Consider the following 26661-nt stretch of genomic DNA (forward strand, 5'->3'; position numbering starts at 1 on the left):
TGCGCAGTGGCTGCTCTGTGTCTGCTAGGGATCCGTTGTCTCCAGGACTCCCCTGGGGTGCACAAATCTGGACGTTCAAGTCCCTTACATAGAGTGGCATAGTGCTCTGTTTTTAAAAAATATTTATTAGTTGTCAATGGATCTTTATTTGCTTCTTTATATGCAGTGCTGAGAATCGAACCCAGTGCCTCACACATGCTAGGCAAACACTCTGCCACTGAGCTGCTGTGTGTGCTCTAAATCTGTGCCTTACTTATAAGACCTGATCTGATGTAAGTGCTAGGTAAATATTGTGAAACTGCATTGTTTAGGGGATAATGACAAGAGAAAAGTACATGTGTTCAGTACACAAGCATTTTCCCCAGTACTTTTGATCACAGTTGGTTGAATCCCTCAGCTACAGGGGGGCTACTGCATATATTCTTATGTACATTTAAGTACAAACTGTGTGTCTCTTGGGGTATGAAAAGTTTCCTCTGCCCTGTAAGTGCTTATAACCCAGAAGGAGAGACCAGGTACACACTTCAGAGACCACTGAGCACTAGGAAGCACTGAAGGCGCAGGTCGGCAGCATCCAGAACAGGGAAAACGAAAATGGTCTGAAGCCACCCAAAGAGACAGACCTAGGTGAGCTTGAAGGAGGCCAGTATTCAGGGAGGTGCAGGTGAGGGTGTGGTGGGCAAAGCCTGCAGAAGGAGCCCAGGGAGGGTGCCCACGTGCACAGGCGTGAGAAGGAACAGAAAGAGGGAAGAAACCCAGGGACGAGCAAGTCCTTGAAAACTAGCAAATGTGAAGGAGGGGAGTAGGGACAGCAGGAAGTCAGAGAAGGCTGAGCACAGCCAGGGCTCCGTGGATGCAGCAGATACACGCCGGTTGCCTGGCACGCTTGCTCCCGGTGAGACTAGATACCCAGGCTGTCCCTGGGAGTCAGTCTGTGGTGCACAAGAGAGTGACACCGATTCCTCTTCTATCTTTAAATTTTTAACCAATACATAGGAATTGGACATATTTACAGGGACATTCTCTTCAAGCCGGTTTCTTCACTTAAGGTTTTCTTGGACTCGGTTGCTTTTCTCAACACCCAGCCTGGTTTAATAGATTTACAAAGTGCTAAGACGTCCGCGAAACAGTCACGACAAGCACTTCATCTGTCAGTCAAGCGGCATGGAGTTGGCTCCTGAGTTAGGAGCTGGTACTTCTGTTACTATAGACGAGGTCGCTGTGCCTTTGAGCCAAAGATCCGTTGCCTTTTCCACTGGGGAGCGGTGGCTTTCTGCTTTGTTTTCAAATGGGTGTGAAGATTTTAGATTTTGAAGAATTTGAGTACATGGAAATTTTCCTATGGCAACTATTGAATCACCTTTACATTTTCTAATTAATATAATGTATTTCCTCACTCAAGTCAAATTTACCAACAAAGAGATCTTTCTTCATGTAGCTTTTTAAAAGCTTTTTATAAGTGCATTGTAGCAACACATAGTGGTGGGTTCCTTTCGACACATGCATGGAAACTGATCTGCTCCCCCTCAGCCCAGCACATGCTCCCTCCCTCCCCTCCCCTTCCCCTGTGCCCCTTCCTCCACTACACTGGTCTCCATTCTATTTATGTGTAGTTTTTTAACTGGTGTTTTATAGATTTCCATGAAGGTGAAATTCACTGTGGTATGTTCATACATGTACACAGCATACTTTGTTCACTTTCAGTCCACCATTCCTCCCTTTTTCCCTCCTGCCTCCCTCCCTCGCCATCCTCTTCCTCGACTTCACTTATCTCTTTTCTATTTTCATGAAATCTACTCCCCTTTTTTATTTCCTTATTTCTCTCTAACTTCTGCAAAAGAGAAAACATTGGACCTTTGACTTTTTGAGTCTGACTTATTTCTCTTAGTGTGATGTTCTCCAGTTCTGTCCCTTTACCAACAAATCCATCATTTAATTTTTCCTTAAGGCTGAGTAAGACTCCATTGTGTGCATGTATCACATTTTCTTGATTCATTCATCTGTCGATGGGCCCTGGGCTGGTTCTATATCTTGGCTATCGTGCAGAGCACTGCTATAAAACTTGATATGCCTAAATCACTATAGAATGTGATGAAGAAATAAAAAAAAACTTAACACCCTAAAACAAAATAACCCAATCAGAAGATGGGTAAAAGAACTAAACAGATATTTAGAAGTCCAAAAAAATTTCACCAGAAAATTCTAGAACTCATAAATGATTCCAGCAAAGTAACAGGATACAAAATCAATTGTTTTCCTATACATCCGTGATGAATCAACTGAAAAAGTAAATAAGAAAACTATCCCTTTCACAATATCCTCAAGAAAAAAATTCAGAAATCAATCTAACAAAGGTAAAAGACCACTACAATGAAACAAAGAACACTTAAGAAAGAAATTGAAGATGATGTTAGAAGATGAAAAGATATCCCATATTCTTGGATAGGCAGAATTAACATTGGCAAAATGGCCATACTACCAAAAGTACTATACAAATTTAATGCAATTCCTGTTAAAATTAATTCTTATTAAAAATTCCAATGATGTTCTACATAGAAATAGAAAAAACAATCATGAAATTCATTTGTAAAAATAAGAGGCCCAGAATGGCCAAAACATCCTCAGCAAGAAAAGTGAAGCAGGTGGCATCACAATACCAGACCTTAAATTATACTACAGAGTTATGGTAAAAAAAATGGCATGGTATCAGCACCAAACAGATCTATAGACCAATGGTACAGAATAGAAGACACGGAGACAAACCCACATAAATACAGTTATCTCAAACTAAATAGAGGCTCCAAAAACATACACTGTAGAAAAGATAGCCTCTTCAACAAATGGTACTGGGAAAATTGGAAATCCATATGTAGTGAAATGAAATTAAACCCTTATCTCTCACCCTGCACAAAACTCAACTCAAGGTGGATCAAGGACCTAGGCATTAGAACAGAGACCCTGGACCTACCAGAAGAAAAAGTACCAAATCTCTATCATGTCGACTTAGAAACTGAATTTCTCAACAAGACCCCTAAAGTGCAAGAAGTAAAATCAAAAATTAATAAATGGGATGGATTCAAACTGAAAAGCTTCTTCTCAGCAAAGGAAACAATAAAGAATTCAAAGAGAGAGTCTACAGAATGGGAGAAAACCTTTGCCACCTGTACCTCAGATATAGCATTAATCTCCAGGATATATAAAGAACTCTAAAAACTTAACACACGCACACACACAAACACACACAAACACAGACACACACACAAAAATAATCCAAACAATAAATGTTCTAAGGAACTGAACAGACTATTCACAGAAGAAGAAATACGATTGGTCAACAAATATATGAAAAGATGTTCAACATCTCTAGCAATTAGAGAAATGCAAATTAAAACTACTTTGAGATTCCATCTCACTCCAGTCAGAATGGCAGTTATCAAGAATACAAGTAACAATAAGTGTTGTCAAGGATGTGGGGAAAAAGCACACTCATACATTACTGGTGGGACTACAAATTGGTGCAGCCACTCTGGAAAGCATTATGGAGATATCTCAGAAAACTTGGAAAGGAACCACCATTTCACCCAGTTACCCATTCATCAGTATATGCCCAAAGGACTTAAAATCAGCATAATACAGTGATGCAGCCACATCAATGTTTATAGCAGCTCAATTCACAATAGCTAGGCTGTGGAACCAACCTAGATGCCCTTCAGCAGGTGAACAGATTAAGAAAATGTGGTATATATACACAATGGAATAGTACTCAGCTATAAAGAAGAATGAAATGATGGCATTTGCTGGTAAATGGATGGAACTGGAGACTATCATGCTAAGTGAAATATGCCAATCCCCCAAAATCAAAGGTCAAATGTTCTCTCTGATATGTGGATGCTAACACACCACGAGGGAGGGTGGGGAGGGGAAGAATAGAAGTTCATTGGATCAGACAAAAGGGGATAAGGGGAAGGGAATAGGACAGTGGAATGAATGGGACATCACTTTCCTATGCTCGTACACGAATACATGACCAGTGAAACTCCACATCATGTAGACCACAAGAATGGGATCCTCAATAGAATAATTTATGCTCCATGTACGTACAATACGTCAAAATGTACTCTGGTGTCACATCCAAAAGAAACAAATAAGAAAAGAAGCATAAATACAAGGATTCCAGAGAGAAAGAGTTCACTTATTCAGCCGGCCAGTGGGAACAGGTTTCACAGTGAGGATCAATCAGGACGAGCCCTCTTGGTGGTCAGTCTCCCTGGAGACCAGTCACTTTCACACATACTACAGAACTTCGCATGCTTCCTGTGTGGAAGGGAAACCAGCCACCCGCCAACCCAAGGGCTCCTTTCCCTGGTTGGTGTCCAGGCACCTGCACAGCTTTCGGCTGGGAGGCTGCTGAGCAGTGGGCCCCTTGCTCACCTGGGCCCCGGCGGCTCCTCGGCTAAGGCTGAATATTGTTCTGGTGCCATCTCGCTCTCTCCTCCCTCAGCGTGGACCCGCGGCCAGCCATCTGGGCTCCTCTCCTCTGGCTGCACAGGGGACTCGCCTCCCCGTCCAGCCCGCTGGCTCCTTCGTGCTTCCAGGGCCCCCCTGGGCTTCAAGCCCCACCTCGGACCTCTCGGGTGCCCCCCAAGGGACGGCAGAAGAGCCAGGCGCAGGCGATCACAACGGTGCCTGTGGCAGAGCCACGGCCTGTTGCGGCACATGCCTGCCCCTTTCCCACGGCCAGGAGGGGACTCTGCGGGCCCGACTGGCCTGGTTACCCGAGAATGCCACGTTTCAACCCTCGGCCCCCTCGGGGCTCGGAGTGGTTCAGTGGACGATGTCTGACCGTCTCCTTGGGAGGCGTTTCCTTTTCCTTGAGCTGCGGGCCCACTCGGCCTTCCTCGGCTGCCCTCTGGCCCCTTGCCCGCTCTCCAGCCTCGTCCGCAGCCCGACACCCAGCCCGCTGGGCCCGCTGGAGCCTCAGGTGGACAAATGCCAGCCCCGCCCCTTCTCCGTGCAGGTGCTGCTTGAGGGCACCTCCCGTGTCCCTGAGCAGAGTGGAGCCAGCCTGCTGTGCCTGAGCCCTGCCCATCTCCTAGGACGGCAGGGGGAGGTGCCCTTCCAGGGGGCCAAAGGGCTGCCAGTGAGGGGTGCGTCCTCTGAGCCTCAGCAGACACAGTGGAGGACGGTCGACAGTCCAGCAGGATCCATAGGTGCTCTGGGGGAGCAGGAGACACCCTGGCACAGGGACAGCTCAGTGACCTGAGGCAAGGCACTGGTGGTCACTGGGGCTGGGAAGGATGAGAGCCTAGATGAAGCCCGGGTGACCCTCTGGGAAGGGCCCAAGGGGTCAGAGTGCAGTGCCTGGCCAGCATCAGGCAGGACTGGGGCCCACTAGGGCCCTCTGAACCAGAAACACGCTGAGGTTGGGGCCCGGCTCTGCTTTCGTGAGTCCTTCCAGGAGCCTGCCCGGTCAATTCTGAGGGCCACGTTGTCACGAGGGAGGTCACCGTGTGACTTAGCGGGGCCTTGCATGGGAAGGACTGGCATATGTGACTACAGAGAAAAAATAAAACAAAAAGGTCGGGTCTCCCTGAGCTCCAGAGTGCAGGTCGGCGGGTACCGTTCCTCGTCTCACGACCAACCGAGGGGTGAGGCAAGTGGGGCCTGGAGCACCTGCGGGTCTCCGGGGGTGTCCCATGAAGTACCACAGGGACCCCGCTCCCGGCAGGGGCCTGCCCAGCCTGGTGTCAGACAGGCAGGGACGAGGCAGGGACGAGGGATCCAAGGGAGTGGGGCACTGCCTCCAGGGACCCCTTCACCAGCCAGGCCCCTCGCGCCACCATGCTGACCATCGAGACCCAGACCCAGGGCATGGGCACGCTACGTGATTTCCTCCCAACGCATCGAGAGTCCAGGGTTAGGAGGGAATAAGGGGACCCTATTTCTACAATAAAAGAGGGACTCGTGATCTGACAATGAGATGGCGCCAACCACCGAGGGCGATTCAGTTCAGGTTCCAGGAACAGTGACGGACGCCAGGACACCTGATCCAGGCACTGTCTGGAGAGGCCAAGAACCTGGACTTCCAGCTGACGGTCACCATGCTCTAGTCAGACTAGACAGCTAAGGCCCAGGCCAGGTGTCCCAGAGCCTGTGAGTGTAGCGAGTGGAAGGAAAGGAGAGGGCCAGGGAAGGGGGGACCCAGTGAGGAGCGGCTTCAGCGAGGACCACCCACCTGGAGACTGTGAGGTCTCGGGAGGGGAGGGGGGTCTGGCCTGCAGGTGTGGGCCGTCTGCAGGCAGTGGAACGTAGGGGGACACGCAGGACTGCAGGAGGGGATTCGTACCCATCTATGACAGAAGGCCAAGCCCCAGCTCTTGAGTGGCAGCTGAGTGATGTCAAAGAGTTTGGTCCCCCACAAGCACACCTTGAGGACCCAGTGCAGAGTAGCTCCCTGCAGGTAAGGGGAGCCACTGAGGATGGCAGAGTGGGCAAAGAGGGCAGGGCTGAAGCCAGCCAAAGGCCATGGACACAGGACACCCCAGACCCAGGTCTAGTAAGCAAGTTCAAGAACTGAGACCTCAAGGCAGGGTCACTGGTCACACATGCTCCGATGTGGCTTCTGTAGGTAGAGGAAGGGATGTCCTGTGTCAGAGGTTTTGTAGGAGAGTCAGTGACAGAGAGTGTGTCGTGATCCAGGCTCTTGAGCAGAGGCGGGCTGGAGTGGAGCTGAGAGGAGAAAGGCCAGGTCCCCACCAGGGTGATCCTTGCTGGGGTAGAAACGTTCTAGCTTGCGTTCTGTCAGAAGGCAAGCGACGTCTGCCCATGGATTTCATGTCCTCCGTCTTCAGTGAGGGGATGACGTGGGTGGCGTGGTGCCCTCCTACAGGGCTGTTCATCTCTTTCACCTGTGCTAAGTAATGCAAGGCACTACAGGGATTTGAGTCTGACTGCAAGAAGCAGTATTGGGGACAGATCATTAAAAAAGTGTGGAGGAGGTTACTCTGCTCTGCCTGGAACATGCTAGAAGCATGTCTAAGTGCAGAGAGTCACAACTGGGCAGAGCTGTGGGAGGCACAGGATGCTCCCCATGTCACGGGCGGCTGTTCTGACAGTGATTAGTGGTCAGCTCTCTGAATTCTCCTGGACTTCCACGGGAACAATCGTCCCTCCAACTTTAGACAGTTCCTGGCAGGGGAAGCTGAGATGATAATGTATTTCATGAAGGTGAAATTGTTTTATTTCCTATGTCTGTGATTACTCCAAGCACAAAGAACTTTTATTTCTAGTCTCGACATAGCATTTTCAAAGGAACGCACTCGCGGGAATAACTATCACAGGAGTGGGAAGAATTTAAAATTAGCTTTCAAAGTTTTTGATACAAAGAGTTTTGCTTTTAAAAAATCATGAAAGGTTATCTTGAAGTAGAATTAGTTAGTTACATCTTAGTGCATTAAGTTAAATGTATTTGAATTAGCGAAAACGTCCTGAAAGCACATGTTTTCCGTTTCTGTCCCGCCTCCTCCGAACACAAAACGGTCTGGAAATGGGGGGCACGGCAGTTGATGCACGCTGTCCTGGATGGCGTGTCTCTTTCACCGACCCCGACCAATCTGTCCAGCACAGCTTCAATGATGAAGTGACCTTTCCCTCCCGTGCCTGTGACTCGGCAGATGCAACAGACGTAACCTGAATTCTTTAACTCCGGGTCAGAAATGTGATTTCCTTTTCTCTTTCTAACATGTGTACCCAGTTCACTACCTTATCTACCTTTGGGTTTACTGAAAAAGATGAGAAACGTCCCTTCTACCTAGGACAGTGAGGCATATTCTGTAGTGTGTGTTCACTGCTTTGCACACCTTAATGGATGCCAGGTAACCCACTTATAGTGATCAATGCCAAGTTCGCCTTCCTGTGATCTTTCATTTGTTTTCTATTTAGAAGGGAATAAATGAGAACCAGTAAAACTGTATATGGGACAGTCTTTTGAACATCTTTCTAAAATCCCCACCTATTCATCTGTTGTTAGATTATTTAAAACAGCATTTTAGGCTCAGCAAACTGCACACTGTTACTAGAAAGAGCTGAGTTTTCCAGAGCCACTGGGCCTGGAGCATCCAGGGCAGAGACCGAAACTCGGGTTGTGACAAAGAAACCCATTTCGTGTGCTCAGGTGCCTTACACTCCAAGGTTGTCAGGCCAGTGCCCAGAGCTGGGAGGGGAGAGGACGTGCCACCAAATGGCGGTGGTGTAGGGGAAAGGATGTGGGAACTGGGACCAGAGGAAAGGGTTCAGGTCTCCACAATGGTGAATAAAGTGACTGACTTTCCTAAGGCCATTGCTGTGGTGTGCAGAGATGGAAATCGCGTCTGACTTCCCTGAGGTTTGCTCTAGTGCTTATTATATGACGTTCTTGTCATACACAGTTTACTTGTTAGAGAAGCATTTAACTTATGCAGAACCCACTCTGCATGACATCATGACATGCTCTCATGATTTTACATATGCTTTTCTTTTTTCTTGTGAATATTACATAATCATATATATATTTAGAGAGAGATTTTCATGGTTAAAATTATGCATAAAGTACCTGATAGTTTAAATCATTATTCAGACCTTAAGAAATCTGTGTCCTAATATCCCATCTACAGAATCTCATCCACCTGCATGCTGTGATGTTGAGGCAGACGGACTCAAGACTGGCCATCCACACATATCCCAGCTGCTTTCTAGTTGTTGTAACCTCATGGCTCCCACCTTACTCTTATTAGAATTTCTGATCATATATTTTCTAAGTCAAAGAAAATACAACCCTTCCTTCCTAACTTATTGTAACCTAACAGGTTACAACCTGTTTATAACCCAACAGTTGTAAAACAGATAAAGGCAAGTTTCTGCCTCCCATGTCTTGCGTTATGACTGGTTCCTCTGGGTTCACGTTGAAGCTCTTAGAAGAAGCCATCTAAAAGGACTACCAGCCTTTGAACTGCCGAAGGCCTTGGTCCTAATCCTGAGTTCAAGTTCAGTTTAGGACCCCTCAGTGTCAATGAACTGTGGAGGTACAGACTTTCCACTGGGCTCTGATTAGAGAATTGCCTCCTATGTTGATCACGGCCCAAACATCTTCCAGCATGGTGGGGCATCAGAGCTGAGTGCCACGCTCGGGTGCCGAGTCAGGCTGGGAAAGGTGGCCAGCATCTTATCACTGTAGTGTCAGCTCAGGGCCCAGGAGAGCTGACTGCTCAGGTCAGGAGTCTTGCCAGGAAGGGTGCCTCTGCCCTTGGACAGAGACCTGGGGTCCATGAGAAGGCCAATCCCCTGGCCCAGCTAAGAGGACTAATCCAATGACTAGAGGAGAGAGAAGCTGAGCACATTTCAAATGGTACGAATAAGCAAGGAAGGATTCCATCAGGGGGCCACGTGCATTTTACATACACAAAACGTAGGATGCAAATTCGGTGTCCTTGGGCTTTCCAAGGAGTGCAGAGGTTTTCAAAAGTAAATCCTCCACCTCTTGATGTGAACCCTTGGATAGAAAAACTAACCATGGCAAGTGACTTGTGCATTTATTTAACACACACGAACCCGCTCCGACTGAGGGTCCAGCAAACACACGAGCCACGTCCTCCACACTCCTGGGCCTCACATGGCCTAGTCCACTGTAGGAAGCTGAGAAAAAGCAATCTTACTCCGCGAGGATGACCAGTGCAACTGGACAGCTGCCTCATTCGGCCAGGCCGGTCCCCAGCACATCTGTCTGCGCCCATGGTGGTGCAGCAAGGCCACCTCGCTGGGAAAAGCTGACTGTTACAACAGCGCATCACCATCAGCTCGCGATCCCAGAGCCCACAGCAGGTTCAGCCCGTGGCACTGAGGAGTGAGTTAGCTGCGACTTGGTAACCTTCTCTGCCGCTTTCTGTGTCCACCTGCCTTTGCCGGCCTTGGAAGTTTCCAAGTTTAGCTCTCAGAACAAGATGCTCTTAGGTATTTCTGTCATGCAAGCCTCCCAAATGCTTTCAAGGCCACAGTCCTATGTGGTCTTTTTCAGCAGCAAAAGGCAGGAGAACGCACAGGGCCTGTGGGTGGAGCTTCTCAGTCCCAGCACCTCATCCGCAGCTGGCTGTGAGCAGCAGGCGAGTTACGGCTGCTGAGTGTCTTGCACTGTATGGCGTGTTGGTGCTCCCAGGTCGGGGACAGCTGCGCTCACAGACAGATGGCAGCCATGCCCCCGGCCTCACCGGACAGCCAAGCCATGCTGCCTGCTGCAAGCACAGCTCATTGGCTGGGGCTGAGAAAAGCTGGCACCAGGGGCTCCCCTGCCTCAGTGTGTGTTAATGCCACAGGTAGGATCCCAACAAGGCAAAGCCATGTTTGTCTCAGAAGCCGGTCATTTTTATGAAAGAGCAGAAGGAAAACCAACAGGTGTATTGCAGTAGGTTTGCAAAGGTCACTAGAGATGAGATTGGGTAAAAACAGAGAAAAAGCGTGGAGGAAAGAGGGAAGGAAAAAATAACACACACGCAATGCGAGAAATCCAGAACAGTGGTCACAGTGCAGCTTCCTGGAATTTTGGACCTGACCTTAGCCTGGAAAAGATGGTATTTGGCCTAACACGAGCACCTTCAGGGAGGTGGCTAGTTCCAAGGTATTCACCCCCCGGCAAGGGCCACGACTTGAATATCCACAGGGCAGGGGTCCCCCGAGCTCGGCACCGAGGTCGAAGCTGCTTCCTCACAGAGGAAGTCTGCTCCCAGAGCCTGGCCCCGTGGCCCCAGCCTCCTTCTCTCCCAGTGACAGGGAGCACACACTATGCCCGCCAGCAACCACCCGCATCTCTGCCACACTCCAGGTGCCACTGCCTGGGGACACAGCTGCCTCACAGTTCACTTCAGCAGTGGGGAAACTGAAGGGTCTTCTGAAGGACATGACCAGCGAGGGGCACAGGCGGGCTTCTCCTTTCTCAGCTCAGTGGACTGACTATCACACTGTGCTTTGCCACGCAGGGAAAGCAACAAGAAATGTTTCTTCTGGGATGAAATTAGAGAGTGCAGTCGGCACCCGACCCTTCGCTCTCTGTAGGGAGACCAACACGGAGGACCTTGATCAAACTCAAAAAATGAAACCCAGCAACCTCATTCTCTGCAGATACAGAATGGGCTGTAAAAGAAGGCCAGTGTGGGTACAGACAGAACACTAGCCCTCCTCACGGTGCCTAGGCAGCATGGGCCACCCCTGCCTGGTGGTACCATAAGGGGACGTCACCCAGCGACGTCACAGAGGTCTTGGTTTGGGTAAGTGCACTCTATCACATTCACACAGTGACGAAATCACCTAAAGACACATTTTTCAGAATTAATCCTAATCATTAAGCAACATGTAACTATACTGAGTTTTAAGAAAAGGGTTATAATCTAATATTGAAAATGAAAAGTGTCATAAAGTGTTAGTGTCTTGGCATTACAACACCTGAGAGTGCAAGGCCACTCCAGGGGAAAGTGCAGGAACACGCGTGTTTCTAGGTTTACCTTCCAGGTGACCCTGATGCTCTGAGATGATATGGGCTCCAGGTGAACTTCCTGAGGTGGACCGTCAGGAGCTGTAAGGACCAAAAACCCAAAGGAGGTTAGAAACGGGTTCCAGGGCAGAGAGGAAGCTAGGTGGCATGCACAGGCCCGGGGACTCTCCCACGTGTGGCAGAGAGAAGTACGTTTTAGGCTCTGGCAAGCAAATCAATTTTGCAGAGTCACTGTGTACAAGGTTGGCTGTGTCTATTTGCTATTTGGAAGAATGACTCTTGGGGACCTGCCATTGTGCTCCTCCCCAGCGTGCCTTTGACCTCAGGTCTGAGCAACTTAGAGGCCACAATAGGAAGCCCTAGAGAAGCTGCGAGTTCTGCATCTGAGTCTCTGGGGCAGGGGTCCTTCCTTTCCCTGGGAAGCCTCCCTCAGGGATGGGGGTTGGGCTTCCTCCAGGCACACTTGCATACTTGCGGGCAGAAGCACAGGGCTCTCCTGCCTTTGGGTCTCTTTGCTTTAGATCACTACACTTTCCATTGAAAACCTCTTGGGAGCCAAGAGCCCTGACCATAGATGGAAGGAGCAACATCGAAGAGGAGAACAGAGCGTGCAGCCCCACCCACCTCTTTCCCAGGGTTGTGTGGCAAGTGGGGAGTCACGAGAGACAGTGACACGTTTGTTCCAGTTGGAGTGCATTGGTGCCTCAGAGAAACGCAGCCTGCTGTAGGTACAGTGTGGAGAACTAGATCTGGGAGACGTTCCTGCCAACTGAGAGTCACCACCTGACCAGAGCAGTCAGATGCACACGCTGGGAGAAAGAGGGCCTGCGTCTCCTTCCCAGGAACAGAAGCAACAGCCTCAGGAGAGGCCAAGGGAGACTCGACGCCTTGGGTCTAAAAAGTGTTTCTGGATTGACAGTTTAGAGACACTGCTGAACTGCAAAACAGCCACTTCTGTGAATGTGGAGATACCAGTGTGCAGAAGGTGGGGTGTGTGAGAGACAGGGTAGCAGGGGCAGAGAGAGCTGGAAAGGAGGAGAAGGGCAAAGACTCATAGATGGGGGTGGACTGGGGAGGGCAGGGTCCAGGGGAGATGGTCTCCTTTCCAAAGTGGAAGTTCTGAGCTGCACCCTGATGCACTTGCCAAGTTCACAAATTTTGAGTCTTCCCCTTGGGTTAAAACTCTATCTCCATCACATATTAGCTGTGTCATGTTTTGTAGGTTATATAACTTCTCTGTGACTCAGTTTCCTTTATATGATGGGACAGAATTTGACATGCAGTACAGATGTAATCTTTAAAATGTTTTCAATCTGAAGTTGGATGAATGAGGCTGTTTTGCGAACAGTGTACTTGGTAAATAGAATTCTAATAATATGATCATCATTTTAATTAGGGGAAGGAAAGGGGAACAGGAACAGCCAGATGGGAGGCATTAGATAGAAGAATTGCTTGAAGGAAGCGGGTTTAAACCTGATTGTCTCTTTTCCCAACAAAACACAGTGCTCCCTGGGTATCCACGGGGGACAGGTTCCAGGATCCCCCCAGATTCCGGGATGCTCCAGCCTTTACAGAAAGCGATGGAATATTTGCACGTGACCTGCGCCCATCCCCCTGCCTACTTTAAGCCATCTCTAGATGACTTAGAATACCTAACACAATGGGAGTGTTCGACAAGAAAACGAGCTCTCTACATGTTCAGTGCAGAAGTCACTCATTTCAGTGTTTTCGCTCTGAAATTGGTTGGATCTGCGGAGGCAGAGCCCGCGGTTCTGAGGCCTGATTGGAATGGGACGAAGCAGGAAAAGAGAATGAAGGAAAGAGCTTGGGCTTTAGGATCACGGCACAGGTTTGGAGAATACCTGTGGCTGATGGAAAGGGTGCCCTGGGTCTTGGACCCCAGCCCCATAGGGAGGGGGATTTGGAAAGGAGGCAGCTTGCCTGGCCATGGGCCTTCAGAGACTCAGACACATGCAGAGAAGAATGGCACCGGCCACAGGGGTGGAGGCAACCACCCTGGGAAGGAAGAAATGGATGCTCAGAATCATAACGGGTCTGCCTTGCTGCCTCATTCAGCCAGGAAACGGCAGGGTGACTGATTCCGCAGGTCAGGGCTGGGGAGTGGGAGAGAAGCATCACAAGAGTGCCCAGACAGGGGCCAGTGCTCCAGGAAAGATGAGTGACCGCGTTTGAGGATGTGGCTCTGACGGGAGGGGGCCTCACGGTGTCTGCTCGGGACAGAGAAGCCTGCTGCGGCCGCTTTTCTCCTGCACCCTCACCCCCAGGCTGGCTAGTGCATCCGGAAACCTCTTCCAGTGTCCCCTGTCCTCTGCTTTCTCCACCACTGTTCTTATGAAGTTCACCTCTTTAAAGGGGGCCCCAGAACACATTCCAAGCTTCCCACTTCCTGGACCAAGCCCTGACTTCCTCTCCACGCACCCCAGTCTCCTGTGTCCAGAGTCTCAGCAGAACCAATGTACCTCTGGCTCTGGGCAGATCTGAGCCTTGGCCTTGAGCTTTCTCTCCCTGCATCTGAGTTTCCAGCCCATGCCCAGAAGCCCCAGGGCAGCTCATCCCTGCCTGGCCTTGGCGACCAGCACTGGAGCGTCGCACACGCGCTTGCTGGTCAGTGCTACAAGCCTTTCATCTCCCAGGAACAGCAGAGCTAGCTGACAGCAAGGTCCAGCCCGGAGCAAGTGCTTGCTCTGAGGGTGAGGCCGTCTGCGGATCTGAGGCCCTGCGCGTGTGTCCCTCCCACGTCTCGGGGTGCTGCATACCTGGGGGCCCTGCACCCTCAAGGATTTATGAATCCCCCCAAGTGAAAAGGCTCTGCTAGCATCGGAGTTAATCTTCAGAAGAGCAACCCAGAGCCAGGCTGGCGTCCAGTCGGCGAGGGGATGGTTGCCGGAGCTCTGCCCGCCCCCTGCACGCAGGGCTAAGCCCCTGCAGGCCTGCGGGTTGGACTCACACCCAGGAGTCTGTGCTCTTCGAGAAGCAAGTGGTTCCTCCACAAAAATCCTTCAGAGATTTTTATTTTGAGGGTTGATAGGTATTCGGATGCTCGGTTATTTCAATTTAATTGTGTTCAACTGAATTTAACAAGAGGCCAGCGTGCTGGGAATCAGAGGCACTGTCAGGGGCCCTGTGTCATCCCTGGGTGTGTCCCACTGTGACCTCAGGTGTGGACAGCTCAGGAAGGTGTTGCGCCACAGTCTCAGCCTTTGTTTCCTTGTTGAGATGGATTTCTACCTAAAGCAAGAGAGCTCACGTAGTGTTTCCAAGGATGCCTCCATTCTATCCGAAGACATTAAGTCCACTGGGTAGTCATGATTCAGGGACAAGTCGCCTTCCAGTCCAGCCTGGTGTCTCACTGCAGTGGAGAGGCGACAGCCCCCATCTCCAGGAGAGAGATCTGAACATCACTAAGATCATCACACCTTTATTACCAACCTACCAATATTGCAGTGGTTTCTTAATAATTCATTTATTGATCTCGCGATTTTCTGAAGTGAATGTATTTGGATCTCTCCTCTCTTAAAAAACAAAACGATAGCCATAATCCAAAAACCGTAAAAATCTATTTTGAGTTATTCTCAGTATAACCAGGAATATTTTTGTTTGTTTGTTTGTTTCTTTCCCCAATGGCTAAATTTTCCACTGTAGGTTTCTAGAATACCATAAGAAAACCATTCTAATTTACAGGAAGAATTAGTCTTCTTTCAGAATTTTAGTGCCTTCCTTACAGAGCCTGAACTGTCCTCTTCATAGAATCTCAGCCCACTGCAGATGATTTCTGTAAAATTGCAGTCCCAAGGCACTTTGAATTCTGAAAAATGCTAAGACAGAACAGCATGTTCTGTTTGGGGGGTCAGGTGTAAGGCATTCTGTTTATTGAACTAAATTTTAACACTGTGTTGACGTTCGGCATTTAAAGATCCGTTCACCTGCACCTGAACTGAAGCTGGAGTCTACACAGAAAGGAGGAGGGGTTTGTTCTTGTGTTTTTGCCAGAATACCAGCATTATCCTGGAGGGCCAGAGAGGAAGTCTGAGAACTCACATGATTTTCCAAAATAAATAATCTCTGCCTTTCTATGGAAGTCAAGACTGACCATCCCCACGGCAGAAATAAGTGCAGGCTGTGCACCATTTCTGATATTGTCGCAGGGTGGAAAGCAGGGTGACCTTCACTGAGTCTATTTCAGGGACACTATGGCGAGGACAGACCCCCACTTGCCAAGTCCATGGGTCCTGGCTCACGTTTTCCTCTCCTGGTGTTCATGGCTGGTTGTGTCTGTTCCTCTGGAGCTGGTGGCCTGCTGCTCACAGCCCTGTTAGCCTCCTGTGGCCCCTGTGGCCCCCTGTCCCTCTCAAAGGATGCTGATTCTACTCCCAAAATACTCTCTCCTCTATACACCAGCATCTTGCGTGCAGTAGGACACCTGGACCTGATCTCTTACTGGACAGGCTGACCACCCCAGAGGGAATCACGCCCAAATATCCGTCTCTGGGTTCCTTCGTGGGGAATTGATTGAGGGCCTGTGATGCGCCAGCTCCTAATCAAGGCAAGGGCCGGCACATGCCTGGGGGTTAAAAAGCAAGAAAGGGGCCACTGCATGTCCACAAGCAGATGCTCGTCTGTGACAGATGTTGGGGGTGAGAGGCATGTTTGGGCAAATAGGGCCAGACAGTGTTTAGTAAAAATGAAAATAAAACAAAGCAGCTGACACCCAAATTGGGAAAGTCTGACTTCATTAAATCAGTATTTATGGACAGATGAGTCACTCAGTTAAACCATTTAGCACCTATTATACATCACTGTTCCAGGTGCCTGCCACACAGCAGGGAACCAAATAGGCCCCTATTCCTATCCTTGGCTGGAGGAGGTGGGCATTAGGGATGCACCGTGGGGTTTGTATTTTGTATCTGGAGAGTGGAGTCTCTCTCTCTCTCTCTCCTTCCTGATCATCATGTGAGCTGTTTCCCTCCACCACACTCTTCTGCCACAATGTTCAGCCTCACCTCAAGACCCAGAGAATGGAGCCAGCTGTCTGTGGACTGAGACCCTTTGAAACTGGGAGCCCTCCCATAAACATAACCTCTCTACAATTGTTCTATTCAAGTCTTTTAGTCCCAGCAGCAAAAAATCTGACTAAAACAAATCAACAGCTCCCACACGTGGTGTATTGGATGGTGGTCCATGCTAGTTTTAAGAGGAGAGTGTTAGGGAGGAAGGGGACCAAGTATACTGGAGTGGGTGGTGGGTTAAACTTTAATAGGGCAGTTGGGATAGGATATATTGAGGTGATATTTTGAACAAAGACTTGAAAGTATAGAGGGAGAAGAAGGAGGACATTCTAGAACATTCCAGAAATCCCAGGATAGTCAACAGAAGTAGACTCATACTGTTTAAGGAATGGCAAGGAGACTGGTCATTTTAGACTTTATTTCCAAAGTTTCTCCAAACCAAAGACAGCGGAGAAAAGCTCCAAGGTGCAGAGCAGATTGCCGGAGGCTCTGTCAAGTGTATGGCATGCCATGTTCACCAGGACCCTTAACTTGGTTTCAGATCCACCGGACTCCCCAGGACTCTGTGCTGTGGGCTTTCTGAAGTCCACACCTTCCATTCTCTGATGTCTGTGCGAATGCAGTGGCAGTTCGGGGAACTTGGGCAAGCTTGAACTTCCAGATTCTCTGCACAGAACCATAATGAATGATGAAGGCATCAGCCACCCGCACTGGGTCACAGACATAAGTGACATGTGGCCTCCAGGGCAAGGCTGCTAACAGGGAAGTAGGTCTCTGGTGAGGGTCAGCTGTGGATGTGACATCTGATCTGTGTCACCAAGACTGGGGAATTTGGATGCACTTCTGGCCCATTAAGAGCTGGTCTCATTAACTCTGACAGTATCTCCACTTACTCTCTGACGCCTCCTTTGTGGGGGGCTAAGGGCTGTTGGGGGAGTCAAGAGTGTGCCAAGTTGGGTGGTCTTTGCTACAGGGCTGCTGTCTGAGCGGAGAGTATGTAAGTGGCATGGAAATGCATTTGTACTCTTTCACATAAAAATAAACCCAGTACCTCGGTGTTGGGCCGATGCTGTGTTCCAGCATCGGGAGGTGCTGCTATGTAAACGGCAGCAGCTCCGTCTCCACCCAGCTTCCCGAGGGCTGCCGCACAAATCCAGAACTCAGTTTCCATGGCGGCAAGAACTAACTCATACATCTGCAAACGTTTTTCAGTAAAGGGCCAGATAACTTAGGCTTCTGTGGGCCACGTGGGCCACACACCACCTCTGAGGCATTTCCCCCTTTGTGAGATGAAAAAAACAGTTTTAGCTTTTTTTTTTCCCTTCGTCAGTGCCCTTTGACCCTCAGGCTGCGGTTTGCGGACTTCTGCGTGAGGGGAGAGTGGGAAACACTGCGGCTGGGGGCCATCCCAAGGAGACCACTGACTCAGTCCCGGCTGACTGCTGCCCGGGAGCTCAAGAGCAAGAGAGTTTGGCCTGGAATATGCACATTTCAAAAGCTGATGCCTAATTAAAACGATCTGCCAAGTCCCCTGCAGATGCAAGCCCAGGACTTCCTGGGGCGAGCAGCATCGCTGCAGACCCCGATAGCTGGAGGCTCCATCTGGAGGGGGGCTGGCAGCGTTCCCAGGACCTAACCTAGGGCCACATCTGCTGCAGACCCAGCGATTCTCTGCTGTGAGCTACGGAGCCGTGGGCCTCGGTGTCTGACCTGGGACGCAGGATGGGCACAGGCGGCGGGCTCAGACACTCCCAGCGGGCAGAGGGAGTTCTGCTGGGTGGTCTCGCTCCTCCTGCCTCTTCCTCCCTTGGCCCTCCAGCCCAACCCTTTGGCCTTTATTTTTTCTTTATGAATCCTCTGTCTGTCATTTCAGGTGGCTAGACAAATACCCTGAACTGAATAGTTCATGAAAACCAGGTCTACGTTTTACAGGAATTTCGTCTGGGAAGCCAGTGTCAAGGTGCCTGCAGGCTGGAGGTGTGGAGAAGGCGTAGGTGGCGCCTTGGCCTGGCAACCTCTCTGGGCCTGTTTTATAGGGGTGTTCACTCCCTTCCTGGGGGTGCTACCTACTGGAACTTGTGCCTCATTAAGGCCCCACCTCTTGACACTATTACACTAGGGTATGGACAGCGATTTAGGAAGGGGACACCAACTTTCCAGTCATGGCGATTCCCAGTCCTCAGTGTGGATTTAATATTCTCTCTCTCACAGCCCTCGTTGCTGTGCCTGGGGCTTCAGCATCCCTCCCACACATACTGAGCAATCCCCTGTGACAGACGGGCACGGGACAGGAGCACAAGTAACAAACAGCCTGATGTTGAGGGGGCAGAGGGTCACAGCACAGCTCCAGAGAAGCACTTCTCTACCAGGGAGACAGGAGAGGGATGAAGAAGGTCCAGCAGCTCTGATCTGCTTTTTGAGGGTAAGCACAGGGATGGAGACCCAGAGTTCAAGAGCCTTTCAGGCAGGGGAAGATGCCTAAATCCAGAGGAGCGAGGGCGTGGAGGGGCAGGCTGTGGCTACAGCCCAAGCAGTCCCTGAGCTCCTACGAAGTGCACGGGGGACACAGAGATGGGCTCCTCCCAGATGCATCTCCTCAGCAGGTAACCTCAGGTGACCGAGACTTGGGTGAGACCTCACTGCAACAGTGAATATGTCCATGGCTTCTGGAAACTTCCAGCCAAGATTCTCACTGCTTGAGGGGTCATATTTTGAAGAAAATGGAGCAGCGAGGGCAGAAAGTTCTCTCACAATATGTTATGGTGTAGCTACGAGGTGCCCCCAAAAGCTCATGTGTGGGACGAGGCAAGAGAGTTCAGCGGGGATAAGATTGGGTTATGAGATCCTTAACCTCATCAGCGCGTTAATCCACTGACAGATTAACCCGGTGGTCACTACAGGCAGGAGAGGCGTGGCTGGAGGAGGTGAGTCACTGGAGCTACGCTTTTGGGGTGTATATCGTGCTGTCTCTCTGCTTCCTGATGGCATGTCCTGAGCTGCTTCCCTCTGCCACACTCTTCCACCATGATGTCCTGCCTCACCTCAAGCCCTGAGGAATGGAGCCTGCTGTCTATGGACTGAGACCTTGGAAACTGTGAGCCCCAAATAAACTTTTTCTCTTCTAAAATTGTTCTTGTCAGGTCTTTTGGTCACAGCAGCAAACCAGCTGGCTAAAGAAAACACAGTGCTGCCGTTCTCCAGAAGGCGTCTCTCCTGGCGTTGCTGTGAAGTGGCTGCAGTGTCTGCAGCCGCCGCCTCAGTTCTAATGAGGGATCTCTGGTCAGGCGGTTGCACTCTGGCCTGTGTGAGTCACGTGGGAAACAGCTTTTTGATTTCAGGCATGCTGAGCCCGCACCAAGACAAGACAAGGTCTCTTTTGCAGCATTGCTTTGCTAGAGCTTGTTCCCACCCGTGCCTTTTCCCTGAGTTCTTCTCAGTATTAGAGGAAAGCCACGTGGGGCTGCCACAGTTTGCACCTAGGTCAAGTCCAAGAATACAGCCCAGAAGCCAAAGAGGTGATTTCCACACAGTCTACAGAGATGCCAGGCAGCCGGCCTGCAGACCGGAGCCTGGGGCTGTTCACCTGGTCTCCCGGCTGAGAGAGATGCTGCCATGGCAACTGGCAGCTGCAGAGGAGGTCGCTGGGCAACAGCAGCACTCACAATGATCACAATGGCAATCAGGGGAGCAGCTGCAGAAAGCTCTACCGGAGAAATGTAGTTACCCTGAGAAGGGTGTGCAAAGCGGGTGGGACCAGAACAGGGGTGGAGAGGAAAGGAGGAGTGGAGCGTGGGTCAGAGGCTGTGTCTTGGGCTGAAGGATGGGGGAACTTGTTCTCCCTAAATAGTCAGCATAACAAAATTGCAGGGAGTCAGTGGGTTGTTTAGATAAATATTTAAATAAGGTTCTATTTTTTGCAGGAGTATATTAACTCTCATTTCTCACTTATTTCTGAGAAATACAAGTGCTTTCTGAGCTTAGAATTTTTTCCCAATGATCAAAGATGTCTGTGCAGGAAGGAGAAAGCATCTCGGTGTCTATTTTGCAGAGGAGAAATGACATGACATCCAAATATCAGGCAGATCGCTCTCAAACACTCCAGCAGAACATCAGCACATTCCGCCACCCAGGCTTGAAGCATTTTTCAAGAATGAATGAATGTCTTCCAGCATTAAGAAATGGGCACACCTCTAGAGTTCAGGGAGAATTGTACATTTCAATTTATTTCCTTGAGGCAAAATTGGTTACACAGACCAAAGTGTGTAATGTTGCATTTGATTTTATTCATCCGTCCTACTTTTTTGGAATTTAAACTAAGAAAATAATCATGGAAATGGCAAAAGAAAAACCACAAGGATGTTCATCACAGAGGTGTTTATACTAATGGAAAATTGAAAAAAATGACATGTCTAAAATATAGGATCAAATAAATGGTAGGCAATTTTATGAATGTAGAAAAGTACTTCGTATATATAAATGTTAGGGGTGTGTGTGTGTGTGTGTGTGTGTGTAAAAGCTCAGTGTCTACCTAGAACACTGTTAATGAGGTGAAAGGAAGGGAGGTGGTGGGAAGGAGGTTGGAAGTTGAAGCCAACCTTCAGGTGACCCTTTGTTACCTAGGCAGAATGACGGTCTCGCTCTCTCCTTCTCTTGGTGAAGGAGAAACAGGGCTGAGACCAGGCTTGCAGCTGTACCAAGCAGGAAGAGGCTGACTAGTGGTGACAGGGCAGGAACAGTGGACGCGGGTTTAGGGATGACCAGATGCTCCTCTCCCTCACGGAACCAGCAGACCTTGATTCCTGGTCAGAGAAGCCCTAGGGCAGAGGCTTCTTCCCCTCCTGCAAGGAGGTGTGTCCAGAGCATCCACTGACCATTGTCCCCCTGCTCAGTCCTCTGTGAACCAGTTAGTTTCACCCCAGGGTAACCAGAGCAAACCAAGTGTCATGGGCTATGTGTTGGCTTGCATGTGCCTGTGTCCACATGCAGGTGTGAGTGAGTGTGTGTGCAAATGTTCCAGAGTAACGAACCAGGGCACTAAAGTGATTTAGAAGGTCCCTTGGACATGTCCCCAGGTTAGCTCTAGATGGTAAGAAGGTGAAGCTGTTCCACCTTCTGAAAGTGCTCATCTCTGTCTTTGAAATGTTCAACATTAAATATGAAATACTTTATCATGGAAGAAAGCAATAACATTTATTCCAAAAGTATTGATGCTGCCAGGCAATAAAATAATCTTTGCCCCCTCCCTTCTCCTCCCTCAGAACACACTCTGGCTGTTTCTGAGGTACAGTTCTGTCTTCCCTCCCGCACTTGGACTTCACTGGGTCTTAGGCAAGAAACACACTCATGGTTCTTCTGTCGACTTGGATTCCATGCATCCAGACAAGGCAACTGTAAAAGGGCAGTGCTCTTTGAGTCTCACCTCATGGCCTCAGGGCTTCCTTTCAGGTCTTGGATGTAAGGAAGTGGAACTAGATCCTATCTGAAGCACAGTTGGGGGTGAGCCCTGTCGGCGTTTTTAGAGAGCATGAACTAAGGGAAGCAAGCATCAAAGAACTCCACCTGGCGTGGGCAGAGGTCCGAGTCTGCATTTAAGCCAATAAGCTCCCAAGAATGAGCTCCTGGGCTCCTGAGAGCGACCTGGCTGCCCCACGTACCTGCCTCGTCCGCTGTGATGGTGAGCTCGTTGCTGGGCTCGCTCTTGCCAATCCGGTTCTTGGCGTACATGCGGATGCTGTAGGTGGAGGAAGGGTGGATATCAATGATGGTGGCCGAGTTCAGCTGAGGGGAAACATCTTTGGTTCTCTGAGCAGAATCCCAGGAGTCTTTTGGGTTTTGTTTTTTCAAAAAAGAAGAGATAGAGATGTGAGTTTTTTTCCTCTGCCTTTGAAAGTTCACAAGTAGGAATTCTTTTTAAAAAAAAGAAAGAAGGAAAGAAAAAAAAAATTACACACGAAGTGAAATCTCAATGCAATGTTCCCAGTTTTCTGGCAGAGCTGTCCGTTAGAAAAGTGTGCATTTATCATTCACACTGTGGGGGACAAGGGCTGTGGGGGAGCTGAGCTCAGGGGCCTCAGAGGAAGCAGACCAGGGAAGAGAAGCACAGTGGGAGCCCGTGGATGGGGACAGTCACTTGGGAGCACTTCTGCTGGGACACCTCTTCCCCTGCCCCATAAACACCCCTGATTCTAAATGGTACTTGAAAGCCAGAAAAACCAATGTCCTATCCGATCCTTCTTCCCCAGAGTGTGGTAAAGCCAACTTAATCCTACGCAAGCAATGACTCCACCAGTTTGGATTTTAATGGTGCGAGTGTGAAAGGTCCATGTCTATCCAGATATTAGATTTTAATGGTGATTTTAGGGCTTCCACGAAGGCTGAGAACGTCAGTAAATGGCTCGTACACAGAGTTTGGGCCACTGCTGACTCGCCTGCGTGGTTATGAGCTGTTGTTGGTTGTGGAAGGACAAGAGCGTCCCCGAGACAGTGGACAGTGAGGAGCATACAGATTCCCGCCCTTCTCGTTGTCTTCCCACGTGCGACTCCACTCACTTGAGAGCGTCTACCGGGAGCGCTGTTTCCTGCTGGAGTCTAAGGCCCGTGAGTGTGGAGACCACACTCGCCACATTCAATGCTGTGTTCCCAGTGCCAAAAGTGCCTGCACTCGGCGGATACATGACGAATGAATATTTAATAGATAAGTACATAAATGGCAGAGTCAGGTGGCAGCACTCAGCCTGGAGGCCAGAGCACAGCAGGTCACGGAGGACCAAAGTCAGAGCACGGACTGGTCTAAAGAGACGTTAGAAGTCCAAGGCTAGAACAAGTGAGGGTGATGGGACGTTCTGGAGCCAAGAAGTACACAAAAGGTTTAGAAATTGAGTTAGCTTGCAGAGGACCAAGCCATTCTGTTGGCTAATCAGAGGGAGGCACAGGGAAGCCCCTTTCACTATCCTCTCCTCCTTCAGGGTGATAGTCCTTGCTCGGGGAAGGATGGGGGCAGGAAGCCCAGAGGAAAGGGCTGGAAGAGCACTCGCCACGTGGGGAAGCTCTGTTCCTGGCCTGGGTGGCCCCATCCCAGGTTGCTGGGAGCTGACCACAGTGCTGACACCTTCAGAGACCTGGGAGGTGCGGGGAGAGGAGAGAGGCGCCCAAAGACAGATATGCGATGTGGCCATCTGTGTTTCAAAGAAGGGAAGGGAAGGGTGTGCCCACAGAAAACGGCAAGCTGGTGAGCCAGGGCCACAGGACGAGATGCCCAAAGGGACTGTTAGTATCATGGACGGAGCTGTCCATGTGGAGGAGAAGGGGCAGCCCCTGGAAGCCAAGTAACAACCACCAAGGAGACACGGAATTGCGGGCAAGAGGAAGAGAGGAGACTCTCTGATGAGAGATGGCCCCTGCGTGCTGTCCCTCAGGCGACGGACGGGGATCGCGCTGGCTGCCCGAGTGGGTGGTCAGGAGGTGGCTGCAGGGGAAGAGACTTGGGGGTTCAGTATTTATTGGAAAATAGAAAACCTAGGCTACTCGACTGCCTCCACGTCCTGGGAGGCTGTCACTTGGCCAAAGGGCCCAGGGGTGGGAAGAGGGCCACTGGACTCAGGAAGGCCAGCTTCGGTGGGGCGCAGGTAAGAGCTTGAAGAGCTGCCGCTGGTCAAGGCAGAGCTGAGCTTCAGGGTAGTGAGAGCCTCTTCCCGGGATGGCCCCACCTCAGCTGATGACACTCTGCTGAGAAGGTGGCGTACTTTAATAGTGGCAATGAGCTGCCTCTGTGGCAAATCCATGAAAAGTAGAAGAAAGAAGCTTTGCCAAGAATGGGTTGGGAATCAGCTCAGGTTTGCTCTGAGTCTAGTAGGTGTGCAGGTGCTGGGGACCCTGCAGGGATGTGGTGCAGGACTTGCCAGATGCTGTTCCCACCTGGAGGGCTCTCTAGGGCCATAAAGGGGACAACTGCACAGCAGGGGCAGATGTTAAGTAAATAGTCACAAGTCCAACCAGGGGTATGGATGCTATGAGCAGAGAGGGTGAGTGGATGGTCAGGGAGGGCTTCCTGGAAGAAGTGACATGTAAGCTGGAACTTGAAGACTCTGTTTTCTGTGTACTTAGTCTCAAAACTGCACTTGCTTAAATTATGATTCTAATTTTTATACACCAAAAACTTATTGAGGAAGCAACTAATCCACAAAGACACCAACAACACAGCTCTTAGAGCGCCGAGTGCAGTTGCTGGAACTGCCAGCCCTGCCTTCCTCCCGGTCTTCCTAACCAAAAGGAATGCAGTTTCTGGAGGGCTCTAGTGCATGCAGCCCTTGGCCACCAGCTGGGCCCACCCATCCCAGGGGCTCTTCCCCAATGACTCTCCTGGCACCCACTACAACCTCGAGCTGCCTCGTCCCGGGCTATGTGCATATCTTAGCCACGGCATTGGCCTGTCTCCTGTGGAGTATGGAGGACTCGGACCTGCCTGCACCTGCTTGCTAGATGAGCAGCGCTCCCCAGGTTACGTGCAGCCCAATCCAGCCTGTTTAAAGATGCTGCAGCTGACAAAGACCATTCCCAGAATTCAATTCATGCAAATTAAATCTGACAAATGTCTCCTGCATGATTTTGGCATGCCAGACATAGAGCCAGGCATCAGGGATCCAGGACACAAAAATCAGAGGCCTTGACTTCAGAGAACTTGCAGGAGAGTTGGCTGGGCAGAGGGCGGCGCTAAGATGTCTTAAGCAGGGGACAGGTCATTGAACAAAGGCTGGGTTTTGGAGGCGGAAAATGTGTGAGCATATTTTCATGCATGTTTGAGCCATAAGAAAAGCTCCCACTTATTAGATATTGACCGTGTTCCAGGCAATGAGTAAACTGATTTAAATGCACTCCCCTCTTAAAGAGTGTTCACTGAGTATCCACGGAGTGCCTACTGCATGGCAGGTACTCCACAAATGGACCATGGGGAGCCCTGAGGAGCGCCAATCTGGGAGAGGTGACATACACTAGTGATACATTAATCAATGCACACAGAGGTACACAGATGGTGCCATATAGTGGCACTAGCCAGGAATAACAGGGAGTGAAGCCCTGTGAGCACGAGGAGTGGGACCCGAGGACAGTGGACTCTGTGGTCCCAGAAGGGTGGGCTTCCAGCCAGAGGCAGCCTGTGGCCACACAGTGGCCGTGCGGTCTCCTGTTTTGTAGATGAGGACAGCAGAAGGGAGCAGGCAGATGAAGCCGCACAGACCAGAGGCAGCGCCAGCACAGGCGAGAGCCCAGGTCCCCCTGCCGAGGCACGGAAGGTCACCGGCATCCAGAGACCAGGCCTCCCTGAAGGCAGTAGAGGCCCCCACCTGCTCCTCAGTGAGGCCGCCTGTGTGCCCTGCCCAGAGTGCTGGCAGCCCCAGGCTCAGCAAGCGGAGGGCCGGGGCCACCCTGCCCCACCCCGCCCTCTGGGGTCTGTCAGGCAACTCCGGATGCCCCGCTGCACCTCTCTTCTCGCCCATCACTGCTGTCTGTGTCCCTGGAAGTCTCTCCTCCCACGAGAAGCGCTTCTCCACCTTAAGACCTGCGTCTCGGCACTCACGCCACGCTGGCTCCAGCCTGGCCCATTGCTTTGGAACAGAGGCAAGGTCAACCTCCATCTGCAGTGGCCCTGGAGAAGCCTGTCTGACCCGGCCCTACAAGACCCTCTGCTGGGTTCAGCACTGTCGTGCTGGGCTCATCTCGGTCACTGTGCCTCCCGAGCATGGGGCATGGCTCTGACGTTTTCCCCAGGGGCCGTGCTGTTGGGAGCCCCCGACACCCCTGGAGGGTCTGCCTTGGGCCTCGGGTCCGCCACACTCGCCTCAGTGTCTCTGTGTGCAACCCGAGGCCAGCAGGCCGAGCCACCCCCTTTGCTTGCCAGCAACCTCAGATACTATTTCTTAGACCTTGATTTGATACATCCTCTTCCTCTCCAAATTCTGCTTCCTCCAATCCCTCACCAGCCTTCCTTCACCTTCCTGGCATCCCGCCTACCCCACTTCCAGACCCTGTCCCTGGCACGCTCTTCCTGCATATTCCTCCCCTGCACCTGCCTCTTCCAAGTCCTTGAGCTTGATTTGTTACTACAGCTCAGCACCGAGGAGACCA

At 50.5% G+C, this 26661-nt stretch overlaps 1 protein-coding gene across 1 annotated transcript in view; it reads right to left on the reverse strand.

Moving 5' to 3' along the window:
- Dscam (DS cell adhesion molecule) overlaps positions 1-26661 on the reverse strand; it is a 665830-nt gene that overhangs the window by 100162 nt on the left and 539007 nt on the right. Inside the window, exons 15-16 of the mRNA XM_047564141.1 lie at positions 22197-22364; positions 11526-11596 (exon numbers count right to left, since the gene is read on the reverse strand). Of these exons, the coding sequence (XP_047420097.1) occupies positions 11526-11596; positions 22197-22364 (239 nt within the window). The remainder of the gene's footprint in view (positions 1-11525; positions 11597-22196; positions 22365-26661) is intronic.

Source organism: Sciurus carolinensis, chromosome 9 (assembly GCF_902686445.1).
Source record: "Sciurus carolinensis chromosome 9, mSciCar1.2, whole genome shotgun sequence".
NCBI classification, from domain to species: domain Eukaryota; kingdom Metazoa; phylum Chordata; class Mammalia; order Rodentia; family Sciuridae; genus Sciurus; species Sciurus carolinensis.